A 25,263-nucleotide genomic window follows, 5' to 3' on the forward strand; every position below is an offset into this window, starting at 1 on the left:
GAAAACCTGGAAAATCCCAATAAACGTGTCAACGAGGTGTTTGAGGAGATAGTAAAGAATTGGGACTTGTACGTCGACAAATCGCGGTCTATGCAAAGTTACAGGGAAGCAGCAGCTGCCTTGTCCCAAAGTTTATATATATATTATAAGGGACTTTAAAATCCTTCCTTCCTTTATTTTTTACCTTTAAACGCCGTAGCCCTTCCGGAATATAAGCCCCTGTTAGGCCGATGCTATATACTAGTTAGTCCTGCAGAGTGACTATTAAATTTGCGTGTGACAGACGCTATACATGAAGCTCTTAATAATCGGAAAATACAGTGGTGCACTCGCTGATTTATTATTGATTCTCCAGGGAGGAAAATGTTTAGCTTGCTAGGAGGAAGAACATCTATATCAATAATGACTTCTTGTTTTCACAATTTGATATTTAACCCGACATGAGCTCGGAGCTCAAGTACACCTGCGCATATTATCACTCACTTTGGGGGATCTATATTTAGATTAATAGCTTGACAAGCTTGACTGCTTGAATTCCATTCGTTTATCAATGAATGTATGCGGTTTTCACGCCTTAGAGAATAATATGGCTTATGACATGAATATCACACTTATGTAACACAATGACGGACTGATTAAAACTAGATATTGAATATAACGTAGTACTGTGGTTCACACTCAAGCCTGCTACTTTCTCTCATGCTGCATCAACAACTAAATCAGCATCGATAAGCCAACCTTGACCTCCAACCTAACAAGAAACCAATATCAGGGGTATAAGCGGAAGATACAAGAAAACCACACAAACACGTAAACCAAAACATCACACTTGCTCAAGTCTGGTAGTGAGCAACATACGCCACCTCCATCATACTGCCATACCCATCCTGCGTTCCCGCATTGGGGTACCCAGGCCCTAGAAGAACCCCCAAGTCAGCACACGAGACCAGCGTTTCCACTCAGGACAGGGGAAAACTTACAATCACCGCCCACAGCCATGTTCAACAAAAAAGTACATCGGCGCATGCGCGAGCGAGTTCCACACGGCCTGATTCCCAATCCGCGCCCCGGAAACCGTCTGAAACACATTCCCATCCAGCGACCACTGCAGCGTCTGCGCGTTCCAATCCCCATTCCGCAGATCCCACTCCAAGCGCCAAACATGCCACCCCTGATCCGGGATCCCCACCGCGGCCCCAATCCCCGTCGGCTCGTTGCACACGCCGCCGGGATAGACATCGCAATGAATCGTCCCATGGCCAATCAGCTGCCCGTTGACCGTCTCCATGATATCGAGCTCGCCCGACGCGGGCCAGCCCGTTCCCAGACGGAGGGCCTGCCCGAGCATCCAGAACGCGGGCCAGAGCCCCTGCTTCGCGTTCGGGTCGTTGCCGCCGAAGCGCAGCTGCGCTTCCACGCGCGTCACGCCGCCGTTGCGGGGGGGTGAAGACGTACTTGCTCTCGATGCGGCCCGAGGTCCAGCCGTTGGCGGCGCCGCTGTCGCGCCAGGGGACGATTTGGAGGGTGTCGCCGCCCGAGAGCTGGAGGTTGCGGGAGCTGGACGTGTCTATGATGAAAGGAGTAAGGTCAGTACTTTTCAATTTCCTCTTTTCCTTCTTGTTGGCCCGTGCGGCGGTAAAGATAGTAGCATACTAAGAAGGGATGGTCAGTTTGTCTTTTTACTTCTGAGTTTACAAGATCACTCACCATGTCTCTAACTCATTGTTGACACCCAAGTTCCCCGTGATGATGTTCCAGTCGCCGCCATTGGGAGGGCTGCCGGAGGCGCCGTCAAAGTCATCGTACCACACGGTGTTGAAGCCGCTGTAGCCCGGCGGGGCCCAGGCCCGGGCCGGGCCACTCAGCAGGGCCGAGGCGAGGGGGATCAGCACGTTGGAGTGTCGCATCTTCCCGGTTTATCCAAGCAAAGATCAACGTAATAAGTGGGTGACTATAAAATAACTCTAAATGGGCTATGACGATGGAACAGTGGATGCGAGGTTACGTTCATGCCATGCAGGAGGATGGGGACTCCCTGTCTTATACAACAAGCTATGCCGATAAAGTATATTCGGATCACATCCCGATTTCATCTTGTGTTCTCGCGGCTACTGCAACGTTTGCTTGGTGTGGTCATGGATCCAGCACAGGTGGTCTCCTCCTTGCTTTGCTAATTGACCAGCAGGAGCCTTGGATATCCATGACCATAACTGACTTCGCCTTCAGGATCTTGGTGAGTGGGAAATAACTCGCGAAGGAGTATGCGACTCGGTCGTGGGCCATCGGATCCACGCTATCCCTAGCTTGGGACCAGCAGATCCAGGTCATCTAATCCAGGTGCCAAGCTCCTTATTCGTGGCCTGGCTCCCAAGAGTAATGGACGGTGCACCTCCAGGCCTCTTTTAAACCTATTGATTGTCCACCTTGAGACGGTTTTACGTATGCGCATCCTTTTGGACCCTTAGGACCTCTTTGGGTAGGGGGTTGTAGTGTGATATAGTTAGACAAAGGGGGGGCATGACCCGTAGGCTTGGGCCAATTAGGGAAGGGCGTCTCCACATTTTGGGGTCACCGAGCAATGGCGCTTGTGACCACCGGCTTGTACCACATGCAGGCCGACCCAGCTCTGTGACACTGCTCCGGTGCTTACCGTAAATGCAACCCCATAGTCATTTGCAAACATCCCAGAATGGTGTGTTGCCCTTTCCCTCGGTATTCGCCTTGTCCATGATATCGCAGCGTCGTGGGCTAGCTAACCCTCGAGTCAAACGAATAGCCTGGCGAATAGGCTGGCGAGTCAGCCGTCGTGGTCCGACCGAGAGCCCGCTGGTTCTCTTCCTTTGCTCGTTCCAGCTCCTCGTCCCATTTCCGGTCCTCCAGTTTCCACCACACCCACCAGCCAACCATGAAGGCGATCGTCAGGGGCATGGTGGTGGCCCAATATATCCACTGGAAAGGCGAAGAAGATGGGGTGCCTCCCGTATCGGCGTTCCAGTCAAAGAGCGGCATACTCAGAAATGTCTGTTTGTTGTTTCCTGTTTAGCAAAGAAGAGCGGCAAGGCGATACGCACATTCGCAGCGCAGAGAAAGGGGACAGCGAAGGCAGACTGACCGCTACAAAGGTTCCAGGTAAGAAAACCATAGTGATGAGGGCCACTGTCTTCATGGCCATGCTATCTCGTTTGCTCGAGAGGGCAACCTTGGAGTTCTCCTCGGCAATGAAGCGACTGATCTTATTCTCCTCGGATGAGATCAAACTGAAAATCTACAGTGCACACACATCTTGTCAATTGGATACAGGGCGCAACGGTAACAGAGACTGTCAGCAATACATACCAGATTGGCCTGGCTTTGGACTCGATCTTTGAGAGCCTGTGTTTGACTCAAAGATGTCTGTACCTGGTTGCGTGGCAATTCGAGCAGGTGCAGCATCTCGTCTTCCAGCTGCAAGACCGCATCTTGGTCGCAAACCAAAGGGGATTGACTGAGCCGAGCGATACTGTTGAGGAGTAAGTCGGCCCATTTTTCGCTGAACCGCAATACCACGGCAAGATTGGCCAGCTCCGTCTGTTGTGATTGCAGGCGTACCAGTGCCGACTCGAGATCAAGATCTGGATTCTGGAACCGGGAGCCTCGAAGAAACCCAGCAACACCGAACCCGGTCTCTTTCTCGAGATAAACAATCGAGCGATCGATGTCATACCTATACTTCTCGATTCTCTTCCGATGGGTTGTAAGCATCAGTGCAGGCAGCAGCAGAGGGTGGCGGCAAAGATGAAGCGATTGTGAAAGAAGTGCCACGAGTGTGTCCCAATGAGCGGGCTCCAAACCATGTACTAATGCGGTGACAGACTTTGCGGAGATATTATATGCCAGTGATACTGCATCGTACCCAATGGAGATCTTGTTTGGCACTTTGAGTACTAGCTCTGAAGAGACAGGTCAGTATATGGGCGTCACTGTGACTGACGAATAACCTCGAGAGATCTTACTGATAACGTTGACAGGACGGTTGCTGGTAGCCGATCTATAGAAATAGGACCCGAATGCACCATTGTCATCAAGGAACGCGTCCAACGTCGATTCATGAAGCTCGAAAGATGACAAGATCTTGGCCCAGCCCTCTCTCGTGAGGTTAAGTCTGGAGGCATTTTGCCCGTTGGGTACATGACTCCCTCAATCAGCACTGAGATGGCCCGTGGGGAAGTCGAAGAGGTTGGGGGGTTTCCTACATAATACGAAGGGAGAACTGCTGGTGATCCTGGGTTTCGGACAGTCCCGGGAACTCTTGAGGTGCCTGCAGATGACAAGTTAGATACAGTAGCTGCCTCGTGGTTCCAAGTTTACTCACTTTGGGGTTCAGCCAGTCGTCAATCTCGGGCCAAGTCAATTGGCATTGGCGTTTGCTGCTTGCACCCTAATGCTGGCGTATCAGCTCTGTCCTGGTCGTCGGAATCGCGGGGGAGATGGAACTGGAATGGTGGGCACCTAACCTACCTCGTCGTCCACCACCGCTTCGAAAATGGCTGGGCCGTCGATCGGTTGCAATGCGAAAGAGCTCTCGTCTGTCGTTTTCCACCTCATGCTTTCATAGAAATTTTGGTGCAAATTGGTTGCATGGGAGTCAGGAGGGTTTGGCAGTTTGTCGTGGGTTTTGACCGACTGACTGCCGACGCTGGCGCCAGCGCACAATCCCAGTGGGGCTTAGGGGGAGTTGGCGCAACTGAGCTGAGTCTTTGCCGCCTTCCTATCTTATCACATTTCTAGCCTCACATATAGACGTCAAATCTGATGATCCATGTGCATACATATCTACTCAAGCATACGAGTCGCATTATTGCAGGTATCTCATATTTGGATGCCAGGCAAGGACCCTTTGTGGACTCGCATGTTCTAGCGGTTATGTTAGACTTCCGTGGGCTGCCTCGATACTTGTGTTGGCGCAATAGTCAATTGTGTCTTTTACAAATTTGAGCTTCAATTACCAGTACAGCCGTTATTCCGAAAACATTTCGGCCCGGCTGCCTTGGAAAGTTTGCGGAGGGGGTTGGAGGTATTGGACTCGTTTTGAGAATGCAGCATGTATCAATGTTATGTGTGTGCAAACTGAAAGTCGCCTGACAATGCAAGCCTTTGACCACTGTTTACGTTTTGGCAGGATTGGAGATGGCGGCAAATCGCAGAAGAGAAAGAGAGAGAGAGGGGCAGGGTCCATAGAGGCGTGCGTGTGCCTGTATGCAGGAGAATGACACTGCATTGCAACCACTCACCTTATTTTGATGGAATTGAGAGCAACCACTCACCTTATTTTGATGGAATTGAGAGCAACCACTCACCTTATTTTGATGGAATTGAGAGCAACCGGTCAAGGGCCTTGCCTACTTGTAATGCTCACTGGCCACCGGTGGGGGCTGGTATCAATAGTATCAATAGAAAGGTGGTGGGTGTGTCGGGTGTTATGTACCTGAGAAGTAAAGTGCTGAGGTGCTGTCAGAGAGGCAGAGTCACATTTGCCTCGGATACCGGTCAAGGGTCGAGACAGGAGGATGGGATGCACCGGTCTGAGGTCTGAGAGCCAAACCAACTTGAGGACAGGGTCGGCCAATCTTCCAGATTTTCCATTTTTCGGCAGCTACCTTAGAAGGTATGCAGGTTCTTGAGCTGTGGTACCGAATGCATCGCCGATCATCCATTTGATTTGATTTGCTTTGCTTCCGGGGAATTTGTATTGGCTGCTGGCGTCAGGCTTTCTTCCAACCAGAGCTGCCCTGAGATGCCACCGCACCAGGCTCCAGCATTCGCTAAAAGCTGTAGCTCTCTACCCCACACCCGCCCCGGCCCTACCTACAGCTAGCTCTCGAATTGAACGACGCCAAACTAAAAACACTGTTTCAATCTTGACGCACTCGAGAGAAACAGAGTTGTTCCAGAATACACACATGTACATATTGACGGCGTCCGGTCGAAACGAAAGAGCAGAAAGTTATTTTACGTATTCTCTGGAATCATCATCGATTACGGGTACCAGCCTCCAAAGTGCCATTGTCGGGTGCAACCCACCGCGGAAGACAATCGATCTGCTGCTTGTGGTCCCTGGCCCGTCAAGGTCGGCGTGGCATACATCAATTGATACAAGTAAAAAAAGGCACAGACCACCTCTTCTTCTGAAAACCCATCCACCCCGGTTTTAGGTTGAGTTTGGCAACCGAGATTTGTGCACATTCACTGGCCTTTACTGCACACGCTCTGCCTCTCTGCCTCTCTGCCGTGTTCCGGGTCGGCCTCTACTACTGATGCCACTGTCACAGCCACTGCCTGCCCGCCTCTACTGACATTGACTTTACCTCCAACTCGCACCCTGCCACTTGCCCCCTGCCTTGGTTTGAGCCTGTCCCGCCCGAACCTATCGGACTGTTGCGCGTCTGTCCTACATCAGCCTGGGGGCCAGCACACTCTTCTTCCCGCCCGCCTCCCTGGTGTTTGGTTTGGTTACACGTCCACTGGCTGCAGCGTCTGTCTGCTTGTAAAACCTGAAGCTGCCCCTGTCCTGAATCCAATCGCTCCCTGACCTTAGCCGGTATCGCTGTATCGCAGCTGGTCCCACGGTCCCACGGTCCCACCAGCAAACAAAGTCGCACACACATCGGATGCACCTTGGGATGACGAGGACGACCCGTCTCAACTTTTAGTTGACCCTCCCTTCGTCGATCCAGCCTGCCAGCTTCTAGTTCCGATTTTTTGACAAAAGTCTATTTGGACGTCCTCTCTTCCCAAATTTTGGATCCCTGGCAATTAATTGTTCGCTATTTCTCGCCCTCTTCCCCACAAGACCATGACCTTGGCGGCGTCTCGAAATTCACCCACTACATCATCCAGCACAGCTACCACCACCCCCCAGGACAACAGCAAACAACAACAACAACCACATCCTCAGCAGGAACACAAGCAACTCTCTGACGACGGTGCTCAGCGGCCCGAACCCGCCGACATGGCTCCTTCTTTGCTAAGTTTGCCTCTCGAGCTGCTGCTCCACGTCTCGTCCTATCTGGACACGCCCGAGTGTGGATCCCTCCGGCTCTCGTGCAAGCAGGTAGAGAATGCCCTCTACCTCACCTTCGCCCGCGACAACTTCACCAAGCGTCAACACATGTTGACCGAGTCCAGCCTGCAGGCCTTGTTGGATATCTCCAAGTCAAGGCTGGCCCCCTTCGTCAAGACTCTCTTCATTGGCACCGATCTCTACTCTTCGGATGGCCTCAAGCACATCACCCATCTCCATGCACACCCCAATCTGCATCGCGGCTCTGCTGGTGCCGTCCGCCGCAGCAAGTTTGTCGCCCAGAGCTCGAGCCAAGAGGCCCTCCTCAACAGCGGCTATGACATGGAGTTGCTGACTGCCGCACTCGGCAATCTGACCCTGGATCTCATCGGCGTATGCGACTCCTACTACTCAGTGCGCTTTCCTGGCAATCCCGTCCTGTCTCCCAGCTACGGCGCTACTGCTATCTACTGCGACACATGCATCCCTTCTCGCCATAAGAGCGGCATCGAGCACGCCCACTTCAGCTCCAAATGCGCAAATAAGCTTCTGTTTGCTGCTGCGCGGGCCAAAATCGCCCCCAAGCGCTTGCAATTCCGATTCAGTCAAGATGGTCTGATTGACTTTGCCTTCAACATCCCCAAGTTCTTGGAAAAGGATGTGGCCCGGCTTCTTTCCGGCCTCGAGGAGCTCAAGCTCGACCTCTACGGCAACATCGCTGTGGACACCACACGTCGCGCCATCCTTCATGAGGATGATCCTTCCGAGGAGATCTATACATATCACTTGAGACGCTTCTTGGCGCTCACACCCAACATTCGGCATCTGCGCCTCAACAGTCCTGTGTCGGACGACCATCACGACCACTTCCTTGAGTGGCTTGCGACTGCGCCTCCAACTTCACCACCGCAATACACTTGTAGTCCGGACTTGGCGCCGCCGCCCCCGTCGCCTTTCCGCGCCTACGTCAGCTGGACCTAGGCACGCTGACTGTCACCGACGACGAGCTGCTGGCCATTGTCACCAAGTTCAAGCGAACCCTGAAGAACCTGAGCCTGCAGAAGGTCCTCCTCGTTGATGACACGGATGAAGTCTACAATCGGCAGAACCCGCCTCCCAACAAGTGGGCAAGCTTCCTTGAGAAGCTGTGTCGCTCCGGTGTCCGGCTTGATAGTATCTACATTAAGGGTGCAGAACAGCAGAACACGGGTGTCATCGTAGCCACCGTCTCCTTCACCAGCAACAAGCTCAATGTGGCTAAGCACCAAGGCCCCGACACCATGAAGGCCGTTCGCAAGTTTGCCGACGATGCCGAGCTCCACTTCGTCTTGCCTCTGGCCGAAGAGGGTGAGGAACATCCTGCCTTCTTCGACGAAGAAGATGATGGTAAGACAATCCTCCCTCCCCGTTTCGGCTATGAGACGACCATACTGACTGTACTAGATGAAGATTTCCTGGACTACGATGGTGACGAGGGTATGGAATTCTACGGTCTCGACCCCTTCGATGAGTTCGATGACGAGATGGATGACTTGTTCTTGGCGGGTCACCTCACCATGGGTGGCCCTTATGATCATTTGATGCCTTAAGAGGTTCAGTGATAGAGTGATTGATTTATTGGAATGGTAAATGGACTGGCGTCAAAAAAAGGGCTGCTTTCAGGAACCGGGGGCGTACTAGATATACCCAGTGTTGAGGAGACGAGATTGGGGGCGTACCCGTGTGGTGAATGATCCACATCCTCTGACAGCGCATACCCGAAATGGATTTTGTGTAGCTAATGGTAATAGGTAACTGAGAAACGTTGCTTGCAGTTCTGCCATTCATGATGCGCCTGCCTTGTTTAGTTGCGTCATATTGAAGCACCACACCTCATCAAGCTTCGAGGACATTATGTATGATATGAATTTTGTCAGTGTGGCGAGAGATATGGATATGTGGACATGAATGTCAGGGGCACCACTGTATATAAAACTATTTGACCGGTGTCTTTATTCGATCAAGTTGACCACTTATATCTTGGGCCGTCCGCCCTGTCCTTTCCGCCGTTGCTGCTGGGGCTCACTATGAGGCCCCCTCCGCCTGTTCATCCGCACACGATAGAACACCTCTTTCCGTATTAACGTTTTGACGTCGTCTTCCTCTTCGTTGCCTGCTGATGTTCTCTTCTCTCCATCCGCCCTGGGTTTGGCAGCCTCTTCTTTTCCCTCCCCGGTTGTGTTGGGCCGTTCTTTCTGCTTTCTCGTTTCCGGGGTCTCTTGTGTAGGTAGCACTCTCGTCCGTCTCCTGGGTTGGCGTCACTTGGTTTCCCGATGAGAAAGAGCCGAAACAGCGCTGGTCAGCGACTCGGAGCGCTTGGGCTTTACGGGGGATCGTGATCATTCGAATACGGTAAGAGATTTTTTTCTGGTACTTCCCGTGCTTTCTTCCCCTTTCTCCGGGTTTCCTGTTTCCTCGTCAGTATTCTCGCTGCTTTCTTCGCTCTCGTTCGAAATCGGTATTTCGCCAGTCATCCCTAATAGCGAAAGCACGCTTCTCCCCACCGCCTCGACTTCGGATCTCTCAGTCGCTTTTGCTGCTGTCCCTGCATTGCGTCAGAATTCGCATCAGGCCGCCGTGATGACAGGGGTGGGGCGGTCGATGCGGCAAGGAGAAAGATATTGGTGTTTTCCTCAGAGGTGGCGGAGTGCTTGGTGAATGGTTTGATCGAGGATGTAGTCGAGGGTGAGGTCGAGGGCGCGGCGAAGTTCCCGTCATCAAAAGGAACATCGACGCTCTCTACCTCTTCTCGGTCCTGCTTCTGACTGACGGTACTTCCCTCCTCTTGGACTGTGGGAGCTCTTGAGCTAATCGACGGACTGGGCGGCTGCTGTTCCTGTGCTTCGACGACAGGTTGTGCGTCGTCATTGTCACCGTTGCGTCCTTGTACGGCTTCTGGTGTGGTGGTTGACGTAAGCGAAAATACACTTTTGTCCGAGACGGCGTTGCCCTTCTTCAAGAGGATGTCAGCCATGAGTTGTCTGCGGGGCTTTGATGCCGACGGTGAGGCTGATGACGGCCCCTGATGAGGATCCGAGTCGAGAACGAACCGGATATCAGCCGAGACCTGGTGTCGCCTATCGATCGGGCTGGTGCTGCGTGAACCTTGCTCGGTTTAGGTTATTGTAGTGGTACTGTGGCTGCCCCCAGCTGTGGCGGCACTTTCGACCCTCTCGGTGGTGGTATCATTACTTTTGATACACCCAGTTGCTGTGGTGGTGCTTTTGATGTCCCCAGTTTGGAAGCAGTGATGCTCCTGCTGCTCCTCCTCTTTCTCTTGCCTTTGGTGTTAGAAGACAGCATGGGTCGCCGGCCCGGAGGGAGCAACGAGGAAGAGGCGCACGAGGAGGACCCACGCATCGTGAACACGATCGCGGTGGGAGGAGCGGTGGCCAGACGCTTCCTGGTACCTTCGGTGTTGCATCTTGAGAATGACGCCCTTGTCTTCCCTTTTGCTGTTGTTGCTTTCTTTATTATTGTTTTCGGCGGAAGAGTTTGTGCACGTGGATGCAACATCATTCTAATTATCCGTCATGTTGGATGCATCCATATTGAGCCTTTCTTGACATGTATTTAGTAGAGTTGCATACAGTACTCGGCTCAGGTTTCTCCCCTGTCTAACATCAATATGTGGTTATACATTGGGAGGAAGCAACCTGATTTCATTAAATCTCGTAATTTAATCAGGATGCTCTCGCCTTGGAACTGACTGGGGGTTAACCGTCGACTTTCCCCCTTTCATTTCAATTCATACTAAGTCAGCGAGTGGAAACACAAGATCTTTTCAGAGCCTGCAGCATTGGAAGTCATTCCATCGCGATCGATTTCGGTATCTCTTCGGCTACGAACTCGATCGACGACTACACCAGTGTAGTGGGCTGTTACACACGGTGTTTTTTACTTGCGACTGAGCGCGTTGATCACCATGGAATAAAGTCCACCTATCAAGCTACGAAAGCACACTCTTTGGAAAAAAAGGAAAGTAGTCATATTCATCATAAGATCTATCTTTCATGATAGACAGTTGTGTTTCTTTAGGTATCATTGGCCTTTCCCATCCCAGAGTTCTAGACATTCTTCCTACTCATCAGTGTGCCTCCCAATTCCTTATCTCGTAATCCCGAAATACTGTTCATGGTCGACAGAGACTATCACTTCTGTCTGCGCTTCACAATCTACTTCGGATCATTCGGAAACCCATCCCGTAGATTCTCGTACTTGCTCTGCGGCTGCGTGATGCAGTTCGTCGTCTTGTCGAGCGCCGTGACGCCGCCGACGCCCTGCACGACATTGGCGATCAAGCTCTGCCCGCTCGCCTGGTCCTTGTCGGCGCTGCTCTCCCACCACATGGCGCCGCCGAGGCGGTGCGTGCGGACGTACGCGGCCTTGCGGCGCGCCATGTCGACGTTGTCGTAGCTGACCATGGTGCGGCTCGAGCGCGAGTAGCAGTAGGTGGCGCCGGCCTCGTGGTCGAAGATCTCCTGGGCGCCCGGCAGCGGCAGTGTTTTGTAGTCGTGCACGCCGTTCTCCCAGGTGCCCTCGCCGACGCCGTTGTAAGGCGTTCCCGGGCCGTCCGTGTTCTGGAAGGCGCGGCCGTACAGAGGCATGCCCAGCACGATCTTGTGCGAGGGGACGCCGTGGTCCGTGTAGTAGTGGAGGGCCTTGGCGGTGTTGAAGGGCGTGCGCTGCGGGTGCGTCGGGTGTGGGTAGATGTTGGCCTGGTGGCCTGCCACCGAGTCCCAGGAGCCGGCGTAGTCGTAGGCCATGAGGTTCCAGAAGTCGAGCAGGCGGTCCATGCCGCGGAGGTCCATCTTCTCATAGTTCTGCGCGCCGGCGGGGCACGCGACCGTCAGCTCAAAGTGGTAGCGCTTAGGCAGCGTGCGCGAGTAAGCGTCCATGGCATCGCGGGTGGCCTTCAGCAGCGCGACCAGGTCAGCGGCCTCGGCGGCGTTCTGCGGGTACTCCCAGTCGATATCAATACCGTCGAATCCCAGGTTCTTGATGAGGTCGACGCAGCTGTTGGCGAAGGCGGCGCGGCCTTGCGGCGTCGAGGCCGGCTGCTTGAAGTTGGAGCTGTAGGTCCAGCCGCCGACACTTAGCAGGACCTTTAGGCTGCGATTGCGGCGCTTGAGCAGGTTGAGCTGCTTCAAGCAGCCGTACAGGTTGAGGCCAATATCATTCCACGAGTCGCCCTCCCAGTGGATGTCCGTGTCGGCCCAGGTATCTGTGAGGTAGACCTCGCCCGTCTCCGGGCGGACGTTGGCGAAGGCGTAGAGGATGTGGGTCAGCTTCTCGACCGGAAGGTCCTGGGGTCGGTGCTTGCGGCCGTAGATGGCCCAGTTGACGAAGTAGGCCACGGAGCGGTAGCCGGGCTCAGGTCCGCCGCCCATGATGTCTGTGGATGAATGCGAGGGTTTAAAAGAATGAGTGAGGTTCCCAAAGGCCGCAGCAATTGAGCTGGAACGAAACTGAGTCGTGAGGGAGGTCCAGTACGTAGGGTTGAGGATGGTGAAGACTATTGCGAAGAATAGTATGATTACCGAAGTAAACGTGAGTACTCTAGATCTGGGCAATTGCATTTACAATACTGGGCAAGATGTAGGCTTCTTTATATTGGTTTGGTTTGGTTTCCAAGAAAGCCGATTCCTTGCATGAAATGGAAGTGCGCGGCCTCCAAGCATGGGGCAATGACAGGCCGTTGATTCAGGTTGAGGGGCGTGGCTTGGTCTTGGTCTCGCCTTGCTGCGTGGCAAGCCTCAGCGCGTCCGGCTAGGGCGGCTCCCACTCCGTCCATCGAATCGATCAATGTTTGTTTGTTGGCTGTTTACCTACTATTTTGGTCTTCTGAGTCTCCATGATGGATGGCCGTTGAAACACTCCCTCCTTCAATACGAGGTTTGACCAGAGGCCGCGACTAACATCAGTCATGTATGGCGATTCAGCACCAGCAAATTCATGGGAGTTGAGACGCCCCTCCAAGACAATGGAATGACGTTGATGGCAGTTGACCAACTGCGCGGTCTGGACCTGCCCTGTCGTGGTGGGGCGGAAGAAACAGTGGAATGGCCTGTGGCTCAGCTATTAGGCGGCTAGGCTAGTGGTACAGCCACTGATGGGAACCACCATTCGTACCACTGGAACAACCACTGGTGGCAACAGCAGTTTACGAATAATGCTACTCGCAGAACAGGCATAACATGTCACAACTGGAATAAACAGCGGCAGTAACGTAACTGATTGATCGTGACCTTGCATTCAGAGTGGGAGCTATCTTTGGTGATTCCATGCCATATCAGGTTCCTTCCATGACCTTGATTATTCCATTCCGATCCGAACTCCCATTGTCATGCGTGATTTCGTCCTTCAAAAAACCGGCCATTTAAGGCTTGTCGAAGACGTAGGTCAGGTGGCAGCGACCACAGTACTGGCGATCCTGCATGGCGGCCATGAAGATACCGGCACCGCACTATTGATTTGAGTTAGCGAATGGTCACGCGCAAGGAAAAGGTGGTGGGAGTGAGCTTACGGTCTCAGCAGGGCACTCGCGTCGGAGACGCTCGATCTTGCCATCGCCGTCGACCTTGTAGTACTTGAGAACAGCCAACTTGGTCTTCTTGCGCTTGTGCTTGATCTTCTTGGGAGTAGTGTAGACCTTCTTCTTGCGCTTCTTGGCACCACCACGCAGGCGGAGCACCAAGTGAAGGGTGGACTCCTTCTGGATGTTGTAGTCCGAAAGAGTGCGGCCATCCTCGAGCTGCTTGCCGGCGAAGATCAATCGCTGTTGATCCGGAGGGATGCCCTCCTTGTCCTGGATCTTGGACTTGACATTGTCGATAGTGTCGCTAGACTCCACCTCGAGGGTGATAGTCTTGCCCGTCAGGGTCTTGACGAAGATCTGCATGATGGCTGCCTGAAAATCGCAGAAATGTTAGATGGTGTTGCTTGGGATTGGTTTGTAGTGTGTATGACGAGGAAGAGGATTCCAAGGCAGGAAGAAGTCGCCTTCAGATACCTGTCTTGGAGGGAGATCGGAGAAAGCTCAAATCGCGGAGTTTGGGATCTTTCTCCGATCGCAAAGAAGCTTGCAACAGGGTGATTGGGAATATTGATGGCAGAAAGACTCAAGAGCCTTGCGCGATCAACGGGCAGGCAGAGGGGCTCACGTACCTAGACAATATGCAGTATTGTCTTCCTAAGCACCTATACAGATGAAGTTGTTCACACGAGAGGGAAGAAAAAGTTCCAAGCTGAAAAGGTGGGATGGTTTTCCACAGACTGGATTTCGTGGTGGGTGGGCGCACAGACCAACACTGATTGATTGGGCTTTGCGTGGCCCCGCCAAAACGTAACTGCACCTTATCTGGATTTTTCGCGCCCACCATCAGTCACGTGCTAGGGTTTCCGAATTGGCCAACCCTCCACTGCTTGGTGCGATCTTTTGCGCAGGAGAGACCTGGCTCCCGATTGGCCAGACCGCAACCAGCCCAAGTTTCAGTGGGGTGCATTTTGGCAATCAGCACCACAACCCCAAGATCTTCCACTGGTCCTTAAACTCCCAAGCAGGTCCAACATCCTCCATCTTCCCTCTTCGTTTTTCCCAGTTACGAAGAATCGACAACCGCCAAAATGGTCAAGAAGAGAAAGAACAAGTATGCCTCACCACCTCCGTCTCCGCCCGCGCGCCGCGTCGTCTTTGCTGTCGCTGTCCCCTCGCTGCGAGATCTGACCGACGCCGCCCGCCATGCACAATCCACGATGAGAGAATCGCCCGACTGACATTTTTCTTCCTCTACAGCGGTCGCAACAAGAAGGGCCGCGGCCACACCAAGCCCATCCGCTGCAGCAACTGCTCGCGATGCACGCCCAAGGATAAGGCCATCAAGCGCTTCACCATCCGCAACATGGTCGAGTCTGCCGCCATCCGTGATATCTCTGATGCCTCCGTCTTCGCCGAGTACACCGTCCCCAAGATGTACCTCAAGCTGCAGTACTGTGTCTCTTGTGCCATTCACGGCAAGATTGTCCGGTACGTTGATAAAGATCCCTCAGGAGAGGGGTGCCCGCAAGGGAACAACTGCGCTCTATTTGCTTCGGCAAATGCGTATGCAACTGAGATGAACCTTGGTTCGACTCTTTGTTGCACTCGATTACGGAGCACTTCTCTCCTGGTAACTTCCCCCGGATGAACCCCCCATACTGATGTGCTTCCAATCTAGTGTCCGATCTCGCGTCGGCCGCCGCAACCGTGCTCCCCCGCCTCGCGTGCGATACAACAAGGATGGCAAGAAGGTTGTCCCTACTACCCAGACCGCCAAGGTCGCTTAAGTGTCGCGTCAAGGGTACCTGGATGGATTTCGGTGTTATGGAAAAGGGAAACGGGTCACTACGGAATTGCTTTTGATTGCATGACCTGAATTTATGACATGGTTTCTCACATTATGACCGAGATGAATTGAGTCATTGACTGCCACAAGGCAGAACAACAACATCAAACTGGTTCTTCTTCGCCAATGTCCTCGTGCTGTAAATTGTCTGCCATTCTACGTACTGTCCGTTGGCTGCCGCATCAGTTATCAATGCCTGGTTTGCTCTCCATGCCTCGTGCCTCGCAGACGTATTCTGCGCAGCCAGGCAATCGATTTGTGAGAGTACTGTGGAGTACCGACAAGCCAGGATCTATTTCCCCTGTCCACAGGTGTTGCTGAAGCTACATGCGTGCGAGCGCGTGGAGGATGTGACATCACCCGAGATCCATTGTACCGCACCAGACGGATGCACTGCTTGCCCAACAATGTACTGGCCCAGGATCTATCTTATCATCCCCATATGACGGGGTTTTCTCTGTCGTGTACCGAGCCATTGGGCAGGTGTATCTGAAGAAGGTCATTGGTGTGGCAGAGCATTTTGGGGCCCCATCTGTCGACGAATTTCTCGAGGAACCTAAAGACCCTCGCATTTTCATCGAGGCGGCCGTACTTGGCCACCTTGACAGCCAGCGCTTCGGGTCAATTAGGTATGTCCGCTTCACGAAAGATCAAAGCTGGCACGTTCCTCGAGTAATCGACCCTGCCAGAATCTTGCCTCGGCAAAATCGCGTTCTTCAGCGCCACCCTGTTCCTTAGAGGAACGTACCCCAACCTTAGCCAACAGCGTTAATAACAATTGTCCTACCAAAAATGCTGTCCATTTGGTCGCAAGAATCGGATTATGACTGTATTTTAACTTTGTTCCCTCTTCTAAGGATCTAACTGCGCTATCTGAATCCCTTTGGACTTCATTAAAATGCCCTTTTATTGTACGTCACATCAAGCTTTAGCATACCAGTTCATGGCAATTCTCAACTTGCCCCGAGCCCCTAGAGTGAGAAAGGAGATGTCCTCGGAAACACTGCGCCTGTCCGCAACTAGATGGTCAGGTGTGGTCCCCAGCCGACTTGACATTGTTCAATACCACATCAAAATCCCTACGCACAGTCAAGACCGTCTCGATATGATGGAATTGGAGCGGCTCCATGCGAGATCGAGCAAACGTGTTGGCCGTCGCCACCATGTTGGCAATCTCCCGGCCGTTTAGTGGCTCAGAAGCAAGGCGGTCCAGCATGTCCGCGAGGCTCGCATCGACCTGCTCCTTCGGCAGGTTGTGGATGTTGTAGCTCCATATGGCGCGTCGTGCTGCCGCGTCGGGCTCGTGATACCCAAGAGCCAAATGGACTCTCGATCGCATAGCGCCGTCAAATACATGGATGCGGTTCGTAGTCAGGAACACGATGCCCGAAAAGTATTCGAGATGGCGTAGAAACACGGCCACGAGCGCGTTACGGTCCTGATGCACTGGCGAGTTGTCCTGTCGGGCCTCGAGGAACACGTCTGCCTCGTCGAGCAGCACCACTGCCTTCCACGTTGTTGCGAGTTGCAGGACTTGGGCCAGGCGCTGCTCGAAGTACCAAGCGCTGTTGTGCTTGTTGAGCTCCGACATGGAGCAGCTGAGCAGCGCCCGTTGCGAGAGCTCGGCGGCGCACTCGGCCGTCAGCGTCTTTCCTGAACCGGGCGGGCCGTGGAGTAGAATGACGAGCCCTTTCCCTTTCTGCTCCATCTGGTCGCCGTCATGGTTTGCAAACTCATGCGACGATACCAAAGCTTGGATAAGCATCTTTTGGTTCATCTTCATTTCCAGTTTCGACATGGGATCCGGCCTCCAAGCTGTTTCCTGAGCATTTGCTACAGGATATCGACCCCATTGCTTACGACCACACGAGTAACCGAAGGCGTATGGAGGACACAGAGCCGTGTCGAGTACAGATGTATCCTCGGGTTTGGATGCTTCCGGCCCGTAATGCTCTTCGAGCCACGAGGCCAAGTCGAACACGACTCGGCCTCTCTCGGCATACGAGCACCAGATTTGCCAGTAGCGCGTCTGCCTATAATCGAAGAACTCGGGAGGTATCTCCTTGAGGTACTCCGCGACTCCGCTATAGGTCTGGACCGAGGGGCTGCTGCTGAGCGCCAAGTACCTGTGTCCCCTTGCTCGAAGGCGTTCTTCGAACGCATCACCCTCGGCGTAGTATCTACGCGGGTAGACTGGTAGCTTGAGGATGTCCTCTGGATGGTCCTGACCGAAGCTTTCTCTTTGCAAAATCTCAATTATATGCTTCGACTCGCCGATGCTCTTGCCGTCGTGTCCTGTGTGCATACAATGCACATCCAACCACTTCCCTCTCGAATGGGTCTCCATGTACGCCGTTTTGAAGACTGTCAACAACCAGGGATGAGTGCCAAAGTGGGTGACGACTGCATCACTGGGCTTGAACAAGAGCCACGCATTGCTGAACTCGCAGCGGCCGCTCGCGAACTGTTTTTCGATCGATCTTTTGGACTCGCCCAGCTCGGACTCCATGAACCCCAACAGTAGCTTCAGATGCATCCGGGAGTCGTCTGCATCGTCGCGTAGCCCTTCCTTGTAGACAGACAAGTCTTCCCAGTGGTGATAGAGCATCTGGAATGGACTGTTCATGGTGAAAGGCTCGGAGAAATTGGCGGCGACTGTGGGATAGCTGCGTACAGCCTCCCTCAGCGCTTCGAGTATGTGGGGGAGTTGACAGAGAGCGTGGTCCAGGCCAAATGGCCTTTCCTGTCGAATCCTCGCTCGACAACTAGGACATATCTTCTGGAATCTAGCGTGTCCTCATCACCAGTGCGGCTTTCGACGACCTTGCGGATTTTGTCGCCCTTTCCATCTTCGCGGGTATGCCAAGTCTGGATTTCGCATTTCACACCTAAGTCGGTATGGGAACCGTTGACAACTTGATCGTCCATGATTTCTCATACATGCAGAGCTCGAAGTTGGATGGGAAAGGCTTGTCAAAGGAATAGTAAGAAATGGACAATGGGGCACTTAGGTGGGTATAATTATGATCAGGCCAGCAGAACAATACGTCCAACGGATTATGTCACTGAAGAGATCTGAATGAGGCAGTAGATGTGCCTCTAATATACTGTGTCGGGTCTCTAGATCCTGTACTTGTGACAATGAGAGGTGTACTATCAGTACTACAATGTATATCGTTCGCATCCACTCAGACGAGGCTCTGAATGTTTGCATCAGGAGCAGAAAGGAGCGCTAGAAAGATAACGCTTATCTGCATTTGGGTCCCATGTGAACTCCGTACGATGAGGCTCTGGCAAGAAATCGGTGGCCTGCCTTGTCGAAAAACACAATTGTGATTTGTAATGATCCAGCATGACGCAACAGGGAGGGTGGGAAATACTCCCATATTTCCCAAAAGGTCGCTTACTACGTAAGAATTGCAGATCGCATGTTCCCTATCCCCCCTTATTGGGTGAGACGTGAGCGGGGGTAAGACGCCTTGCAAGGCAAACTGCCAGACCAAGCCACCTACATGTACGACTTGCTGTATCTAGACCACTGGCTTGCTGGTCATGTCATGTTTCCTCTCGATTGGCTAACGGTAAGGCAAATTCAAAGATAACAAGTTGATCCGAGGAATTCAAAGTTAAGGCTGGAGCAGTCCTGCCACGCTTTTCGCATTCTCATTCTGGAGTTGATATTTTGCCCACAAGACAGATTCGATTGAGTAAGTACTACTTTGCATCCCGTTATTGATGAGTGTCACAGTGGAAATTGACTTGAGAACTACAGACGCCCATGGCTTCGGGATCTGGTAGACAGCACATTCAGGGGGAAGTTGGCAAAAGCCATATCGTTTCTTGGGTCAAGGGGGAAGAGGCAACAGCGAGCACGCAAGTCCAGATATACATCATCCGCATACTTGTGAATGGCTCTTCCAGCACCCTGAGTTCAACACATGGCTCAGGGCCTCGAAATCTACATCCTTGATTCTGTCAGCGGCACCTGGGGCTGGCAAGACGGTTTCAGCATCTGCAGTCGCTAGGCACCTCCAAGACCGCAGCCTTCGTACCTCGATTTTCTGTTTCTCATTCAACGACCCCTCGAGAAGAACGGTAATCGAGGCGCTTCGAGCCTTCGCTCTGGAACTCCTCAAGTCTTACGGTTCAGTCCCAGATACTGTCCAACAACTGTACAAGTCCGACATTGAGAACGGCTCAGCCCAGTTGATAGACGTCGATACTGCAACCAACGTCCTCAAGGAACTCACCAAGCAGACCAGTCGAGTACATATCATCCTTGATGGACTAGACGAGTGTCGGGATCGCTCCATGCTGCTACCTGCTCTGGGGGCGCTACTGCAAACACCAACCTACGGCATTGTGAAATGGTTCCTCACCAGCCGAACAGAGAATGAGATTCGCGCATGGGCCCTGCAACACAACGTTGCGGAAATCGAGGCTCCCGTGGACTTCATCAAAGCCGACATCAAAACGTTTCTGCACGACAAATGCACCAGTGTCGAATTGCAACACATCATTGGTGACGTCGTCGACAAGTCAGAGGGCAACTTCCTTTGGGCAACCATCATGCTTCGAGCTTTGAACAACTCATCCACCGATGAGAAGAAAGTGCGACAATCCCTTAAAGAGTTTCCCCGAGACTTGAACAGTCTCTACTTGCGCGTCCTACACCGCCTCTCGAGGCGCAAAACGTGGAAGCAAGAGCTGGCGCGAAAGATGCTCACGTTTCTTGTCGCCTCGGTCCAGCCGTTGCGACTGAGTGAGATGTCACAGGCGCTGACGGTGGTGACATTACCAAATTCATACCAGTTACCACAGAAGCTGTCAGAGCCCTCCCTGCTCGAAGATCTGTGCTCAGGCTTGATCGTGTTCGACCGCTCCCTCCCAGGCTATTCAGAGGACCCGATGCTGAGATTTACACATAAGTCGGCACACGACTTTCTGTTGCAATCTCTAGAGTCTTACGAAAGTGGGCATAATGAGCTTTGCATACACACCGATGTCGCTACTCGGACTCGTCACGAAACGTACCTCGCAATGGAGAGGCGGGCACTCATCGCTTCCTTTGGCAAAGAGATGGGTGTACCGCCTGCAGTTGTTCGCTTCTTTACGACATGGAGAGGTGCCAATCGGGAGCTGGGACTTGCCTGCCTCCGCTACTTGTCCAACCCGCAATACAACAAGCCGGGTTTTGGCATGGGGTGCCTCGACAGCAAGGACCATGCGTTCCTCAAGTATGCTGCCGTGTTCTGGCACGCACATTTCAGTCTATCAGCACCCACAAGCCAGGATTACATTCAAGTCGAGGCATTCATGAAGAGCTCGGCGTTCTGGAACTGCGTTGCAATCCAAGCTGCTGTTGCACCTCATCAATACGCCGTGTACCACCGGCGTAAGAAATATCTCAGATGCCGGCAGTTTATTCCCGCAACACCATTGGATTCGAAACCACTAGAGATACACTACGGATCCCCACAGCCATCATGGTTGAATACATCCACAGCGCTGGACTTCGACCGTTTTGTGACACGTTGGTGTCGCGTGTTGAACTCGTGCCCAGAGAGTCTGGGCCAGTGCTACATGGACGACCAATGGAGGTCAAGATGGCCAAACGCCAATCCATGGCTCTCGGATCACGTAAAGTGTCGGACTATCGTTCCAAACGATATACCTTTGGAGGACCTGTTCAACGCAGAGCTACGAAAGAAGCGACGACAATTTACATTCGAAGACACATCCGGATCTTCAAGCGGATGTAGCAGCCCTTCCGATGATAATTTTGTTCATGATTGCCTCCATTCTCGTGACCCTGGGCAATTCCCGTCTCCATATTGTTCCAAGTGCTTGACAACATTCCCAGCTCAATGCGTCAGTGACGCTGGAATCGACGCCCCGGGCTCGTCCGCACCGCATTGGAGTATTGTCACATATACCTCAAACTCGGACATCACGAAGGAGTCGCCTAACCATAGGCCCTCTCTTGTCGCCGTACAGTGGACATCAAGAATAAGCGATGTTAATGAGTTTGGTCATAGCCGGCATAATTATTCTACTGCAGGCTCGTTTGTACCTGGACCGCAATCAGAATCGGGGTCGGACTCTGACACTGATTCGTATTCAGACTCGGATTCGGACCCAGACTCGAATTCATCCAGCGATGGCAGGCCAACTCGCAGCGCGAGCCGATCCGGCCACCAAACATGCCTACTGCTCATGGCACGAGAGAACTCCAAACCAATCATGGACTTATGGAGGTCACAGTGCAGCAATACCATTGCTCCAGTCGCGTTTCACCCTTCAGAGCCTTGGGCCTGCTGGAGTCCATCGGCTCACAAGTTCTGCCTGGCCAGCACGGCTACCGGGAAGATCGAGAGGACAACTCTCCCAGAGCCTCCTGATGTCGACTTCGGCTCTGCACAAAGTATACACAAGGAGTTCTATGCCTCAGGAACCGATGATCGCCTAATGTACCTCGTTCTGGCTGCGACCCCGCTGGGAACTGGTATGCAATGCCATTTATCCGTTTCACGACTCGAACTGGTTCGCAAAGGGGACGATACCCTGGAGGTTTCCGCACTGGGCCCCTCGTCAACTTTGTCATATTTCGTGGGCGAAGTATCTCTGAACCCGCTCATCCTGACGGCGTGGAGGCCGGACCACGTCTGTGTCGCCCTGCCGCCGCTTTCATGCAAACCCAAGATCGTGCGCCTGCCGTTTCCGCCTCGAAGCCAATGGGGTCGCGACAACCAACCAGCTTTTCAGACACCGCGAGAGTCCATCGTCTTCCCATCCTCCACGCCTTTCTGCCATCCGAGATTATCGGTAGACGAGAAAGGCATACTTTCCTTGTTTCTCACAGCACAGTCGTTCGCAAGCAAGCCCCTGAAAGACGCCCCTAACTTGATCGGCCCGTGCGAGACCGCCACTGTCGACAACACTGAACAAGGACCATTCCACATATCTTGGTCTCTGGACTCTAGGACGGACTGGCGGGACTGGGACGCGGTAACGGACTCGGGGTCGGAGCAACGCAACTCTATGGAAGATGAAGCCAGACGGCTACGGGGTTCGTATGTGGCCCCAGGGCAGCCATTCATTGTGCCGGTTAGAAGTGGTTTGGACTACCGCACCAAGATGTTCATTAGTTGTTAGTTGGATAGTGTCTCAGGTAATCACGAAATTCGTTTCAACGCTTGCAACTATTACTATTCCATCCATCACCCTGAATTGATACCGCGTTAGTGAACCAGTATTGAGTAGCATTCTAGAGCAGGCGACGGCCACCTGCAATACTTTATGGGTGAGATCAGGAGCGGGGGAAAGGTAACTGCCGTGTCTACAAGGGGATAGCTCGGCTTTCACACGTTACTGCTAACTAATTTGGAGTTTCTGCCTGGACTGAGAACAGAATGCATACCTCAATCTCGTAATCATCCGTCGTCCGTTTCGGAACCCGAGATCCCGTCCATCACAACCAAGCTTGAAAATACGTTTACCAATCATACTAAAAGCATGCCTCCAGAAGATGACGACTCGCTTGATTTACCTATGGCTGAGCCAGTGTTCGACGATAGGCAACGTCATACCCCGCAGCTATACAGGTACGAACCACTTGACAAAGAGCGCAAGGAAATAAGGATCCTATCCATCACTAAATCGGAACCTATCGAGTTCGAGTTCGAATATGCTTCGATGAAAGAAGGTCAAGTAGAAGACTACAATGCTATCTCATGGTGCTGGGGTGACGCGAGCGCCCCCAAAAGCAAGCACATCACCATCCAAGGACGGAGCCTGCCCGTGTCGGAAACCGCTCACGATGCCATAATGGAAGTCTGTATTTCTCAGAAGAAGTGGAGGATCTGGATCGATGCCGTGTGTATCAACCAAGACGACCTAGACGAGCGGAACCAGCAGGTGGCCATGATGAGCTCCATCTACAAGAAATCGGCCATGACGCTTGTCTGGCTTGGTAAAGACACTGCTGGAAAAGCCGATAAAGCAATGCAGATGATCCGGGAGATTGGAGATTGGCGTCAAGTGCTGCTCGGACGCGGCCCGCGCTACGGCGAGTTCTGGGTTGAGACTACTGCAGATGCATTCCCTCCGACCATCGAGTGGGACGCGGTCGCCTCGCTCTTCTCGGCCGCTTGGTTCACGCGGCTGTGGGTGATCCAAGAAGTTGTCCTGTCAAAACATGTCCACGTCCTTTTGGGCAAGAAGGAGATGTGCTGGAGATTTCTCGTGCAAATCGCGCACTACATAGTCCACAACACCTCCTCCACCGAGAGCTTCGTGGGCTCTAGTCATTCGGGGCTATCCAGCGCGGTGATGATTGGAAAGATACAGGATGGCCAGTCGAAGCCCCTAAGAGTGCTGGATTACAGCGCTAGCTTGGGGGCGACGGACCCGAGGGACAGGGTGTTTGCCTTGTATGGGCTTCTGGAGTTGGATACTCTCGACGCAAAATCACGTGTGGCGCTTCGCAAAGCCTTTTCGCCAGACTACAGTTTGCCGCTGGTGAGTATATACACCAAGGCTACGAGAGCGGCCATCTGCGCATCCGACCCTGCTCTATTACTGAGAGCTCAGTGCCTTGTGCAGAGACCTGGATGTCAGCACCCAGACACGCAATTCCCTTCTTGGGTTCCAAGATACCATTTTGTCCAGGACAAAGCCCAGGGCTCGTACAAACCGCTTTCAAAGCTCGCTAAGATCCCGACGGATTCCAAGAAGCAAGAGATGAGACTGGACACCAACGTGCCCCCTGAAATCCTGCGCATTGCTGGAGTGGTGTTAGACACGGTTTATGAAGTGTGCGCCGAGCAGCTACCTCCGTCCTATCCCAACCGGGGCCATATTGTGTCGGGACCTTGCTACCACGTCCAGTGCGCCAAGTCGAGGTGCGTCGAGTACAGGGAGCGAGTTATGCGAATCATAAGCCAGCTTTGGCACGCGGCACTGGCGGCAAACCCCCATGTTCCGTCGACGGAGCTTGCGACCATGCTCAGGACGACGCTTCTCATGCGAGCCGATTGTGACGCGACGCATCTCCGAGGCTTCGATCTCGATATGAACCACCGTTCTGCGTTCCGGGATTTCGTGGCCCAGTTCTGGCCCGTTGGCGTAAACAATGCCCCCACCGAGAGCGAGGTTTTCGTGCAGGAGGAACCGGCCGATGTGGACGATTCTGACCTGGACAACGAATACTCCGACGATGAAGATGATTTTGAACAGCCAAGCCAGCTCCCAATGAGACCGAGAGTCGCCAGCCTCGAAGAAGAACACGAAGACTCGGCCTTGGACAAGTTCTGGGACCGGATTCTTTTGGACCACGTCAACAGGAAGTTCTGCGTCACCAGCAGCGGCCGGATGGGCTCGGCAGCTCCCCAGGCGCAGACCGGGGACAGGATCTGCTTGCTTTCGGGGATGACTGTGCCCGTCGTGCTTCGCCGGGTAGATGGCGGTGAGTCCTGGGTCTTGATTGGCGATGCGTACCTCAGCGGGCCGGTGAATAATGTACGGACGAGTCGATGTGAACATCCGGGCAACCACTTGGCTAAATTTGGGCAGGATCAACATACGGACATGGAGGACACTGAGGAACGATGGTTCAACTTGAGGTAGTTGGTCTAAGTGATGGCGGTTGCACTCTTTTCAACATGATCTTGAATATACCCACTATCAATTATCTCGATCCCAGTTCCTGCCGCTTTCATCACAAACACTAATCCCGCAATTAGATCGAGACTTCACTAAACCGTAAACCATGATATTCCCAAGGCTCTCTGTTCGTCATTT

At 53.0% G+C, this 25,263-nt stretch overlaps 12 protein-coding genes across 12 annotated transcripts; 5 read left to right on the top strand and 7 right to left on the bottom strand.

Moving 5' to 3' along the window:
* Positions 1 to 833: 833 nt before the first annotated feature.
* On the bottom strand, positions 834 to 1,907 carry PG997_002641 (endo-1-3(4)-beta-glucanase; the record flags this gene model as incomplete). Its single annotated transcript, XM_066806956.1, has 4 exons — positions 834 to 916; positions 994 to 1,405; positions 1,452 to 1,557; positions 1,708 to 1,907. 4 exons carry the CDS (start codon positions 1,905 to 1,907, stop codon positions 834 to 836), a joined length of 801 nt encoding a protein of 266 aa, XP_066670574.1.
* An 841-nt stretch (positions 1,908 to 2,748) lies between these two features.
* PG997_002642 (uncharacterized protein) lies at positions 2,749 to 4,584 on the bottom strand (the record flags this gene model as incomplete). The annotated part of the gene is made up of 7 exons (XM_066806957.1): positions 2,749 to 3,021; positions 3,113 to 3,265; positions 3,337 to 3,929; positions 3,993 to 4,141; positions 4,233 to 4,297; positions 4,352 to 4,417; positions 4,498 to 4,584. The coding sequence occupies 7 exons, from the start codon at positions 4,582 to 4,584 to the stop codon at positions 2,749 to 2,751; spliced, it is 1,386 nt and encodes a 461-aa protein (XP_066670575.1).
* A 2,248-nt stretch (positions 4,585 to 6,832) lies between these two features.
* PG997_002643 (uncharacterized protein) lies at positions 6,833 to 8,628 on the top strand (the record flags this gene model as incomplete). Its single annotated transcript, XM_066806958.1, has 3 exons — positions 6,833 to 7,958; positions 8,021 to 8,425; positions 8,483 to 8,628. 3 exons carry the CDS (start codon positions 6,833 to 6,835, stop codon positions 8,626 to 8,628), a joined length of 1,677 nt encoding a protein of 558 aa, XP_066670576.1.
* Positions 8,629 to 9,554: 926 nt separating this feature from the next.
* PG997_002644 (uncharacterized protein) lies at positions 9,555 to 10,502 on the bottom strand (the record flags this gene model as incomplete). Its single annotated transcript, XM_066806959.1, has 3 exons — positions 9,555 to 10,183; positions 10,271 to 10,359; positions 10,435 to 10,502. The coding sequence occupies 3 exons, from the start codon at positions 10,500 to 10,502 to the stop codon at positions 9,555 to 9,557; spliced, it is 786 nt and encodes a 261-aa protein (XP_066670577.1).
* Positions 10,503 to 11,253: 751 nt separating this feature from the next.
* On the bottom strand, positions 11,254 to 12,468 carry PG997_002645 (glycosyl hydrolase family 18; the record flags this gene model as incomplete). Its single annotated transcript, XM_066806960.1, has 1 exon — positions 11,254 to 12,468. One exon carries the CDS (start codon positions 12,466 to 12,468, stop codon positions 11,254 to 11,256), a length of 1,215 nt encoding a protein of 404 aa, XP_066670578.1.
* A 989-nt stretch (positions 12,469 to 13,457) lies between these two features.
* Positions 13,458 to 13,979, bottom strand: PG997_002646 (Ubiquitin-40S ribosomal protein S27a; the record flags this gene model as incomplete). The annotated part of the gene is made up of 2 exons (XM_066806961.1): positions 13,458 to 13,544; positions 13,605 to 13,979. The coding sequence occupies 2 exons, from the start codon at positions 13,977 to 13,979 to the stop codon at positions 13,458 to 13,460; spliced, it is 462 nt and encodes a 153-aa protein (XP_066670579.1).
* A 663-nt stretch (positions 13,980 to 14,642) lies between these two features.
* On the top strand, positions 14,643 to 15,403 carry PG997_002647 (40S ribosomal protein eS26; the record flags this gene model as incomplete). Its single annotated transcript, XM_066806962.1, has 3 exons — positions 14,643 to 14,727; positions 14,874 to 15,104; positions 15,295 to 15,403. The coding sequence occupies exons 1-3, from the start codon at positions 14,705 to 14,707 to the stop codon at positions 15,401 to 15,403; spliced, it is 363 nt and encodes a 120-aa protein (XP_066670580.1). The 5' UTR covers positions 14,643 to 14,704.
* A 1,086-nt stretch (positions 15,404 to 16,489) lies between these two features.
* Positions 16,490 to 18,088, bottom strand: PG997_002648 (uncharacterized protein; the record flags this gene model as incomplete). Its single annotated transcript, XM_066806963.1, has 1 exon — positions 16,490 to 18,088. One exon carries the CDS (start codon positions 18,086 to 18,088, stop codon positions 16,490 to 16,492), a length of 1,599 nt encoding a protein of 532 aa, XP_066670581.1.
* A 56-nt stretch (positions 18,089 to 18,144) lies between these two features.
* PG997_002649 (uncharacterized protein) lies at positions 18,145 to 18,390 on the bottom strand (the record flags this gene model as incomplete). The annotated part of the gene is made up of 1 exon (XM_066806964.1): positions 18,145 to 18,390. The coding sequence occupies one exon, from the start codon at positions 18,388 to 18,390 to the stop codon at positions 18,145 to 18,147; it is 246 nt and encodes an 81-aa protein (XP_066670582.1).
* A 1,383-nt stretch (positions 18,391 to 19,773) lies between these two features.
* On the top strand, positions 19,774 to 20,920 carry PG997_002650 (uncharacterized protein; the record flags this gene model as incomplete). Its single annotated transcript, XM_066806965.1, is given in 2 exon segments — positions 19,774 to 20,857; positions 20,874 to 20,920. 2 exon segments carry the CDS (start codon positions 19,774 to 19,776, stop codon positions 20,918 to 20,920), a joined length of 1,131 nt encoding a protein of 376 aa, XP_066670583.1.
* Positions 20,921 to 21,705: 785 nt separating this feature from the next.
* Positions 21,706 to 22,617, top strand: PG997_002651 (uncharacterized protein; the record flags this gene model as incomplete). The annotated part of the gene is made up of 1 exon (XM_066806966.1): positions 21,706 to 22,617. One exon carries the CDS (start codon positions 21,706 to 21,708, stop codon positions 22,615 to 22,617), a length of 912 nt encoding a protein of 303 aa, XP_066670584.1.
* Positions 22,618 to 22,977: 360 nt separating this feature from the next.
* Positions 22,978 to 25,089, top strand: PG997_002652 (uncharacterized protein; the record flags this gene model as incomplete). The annotated part of the gene is made up of 1 exon (XM_066806967.1): positions 22,978 to 25,089. One exon carries the CDS (start codon positions 22,978 to 22,980, stop codon positions 25,087 to 25,089), a length of 2,112 nt encoding a protein of 703 aa, XP_066670585.1.
* Positions 25,090 to 25,263: the final 174 nt, after the last annotated feature.

Source organism: Apiospora hydei (genome assembly GCF_038363865.1).
Source record: "Apiospora hydei strain CBS 114990 chromosome Unknown utg000004l_segment0_segment0, whole genome shotgun sequence".
In the NCBI taxonomy this organism is placed as follows: Eukaryota; Fungi; Ascomycota; class Sordariomycetes; order Amphisphaeriales; family Apiosporaceae; genus Apiospora; species Apiospora hydei.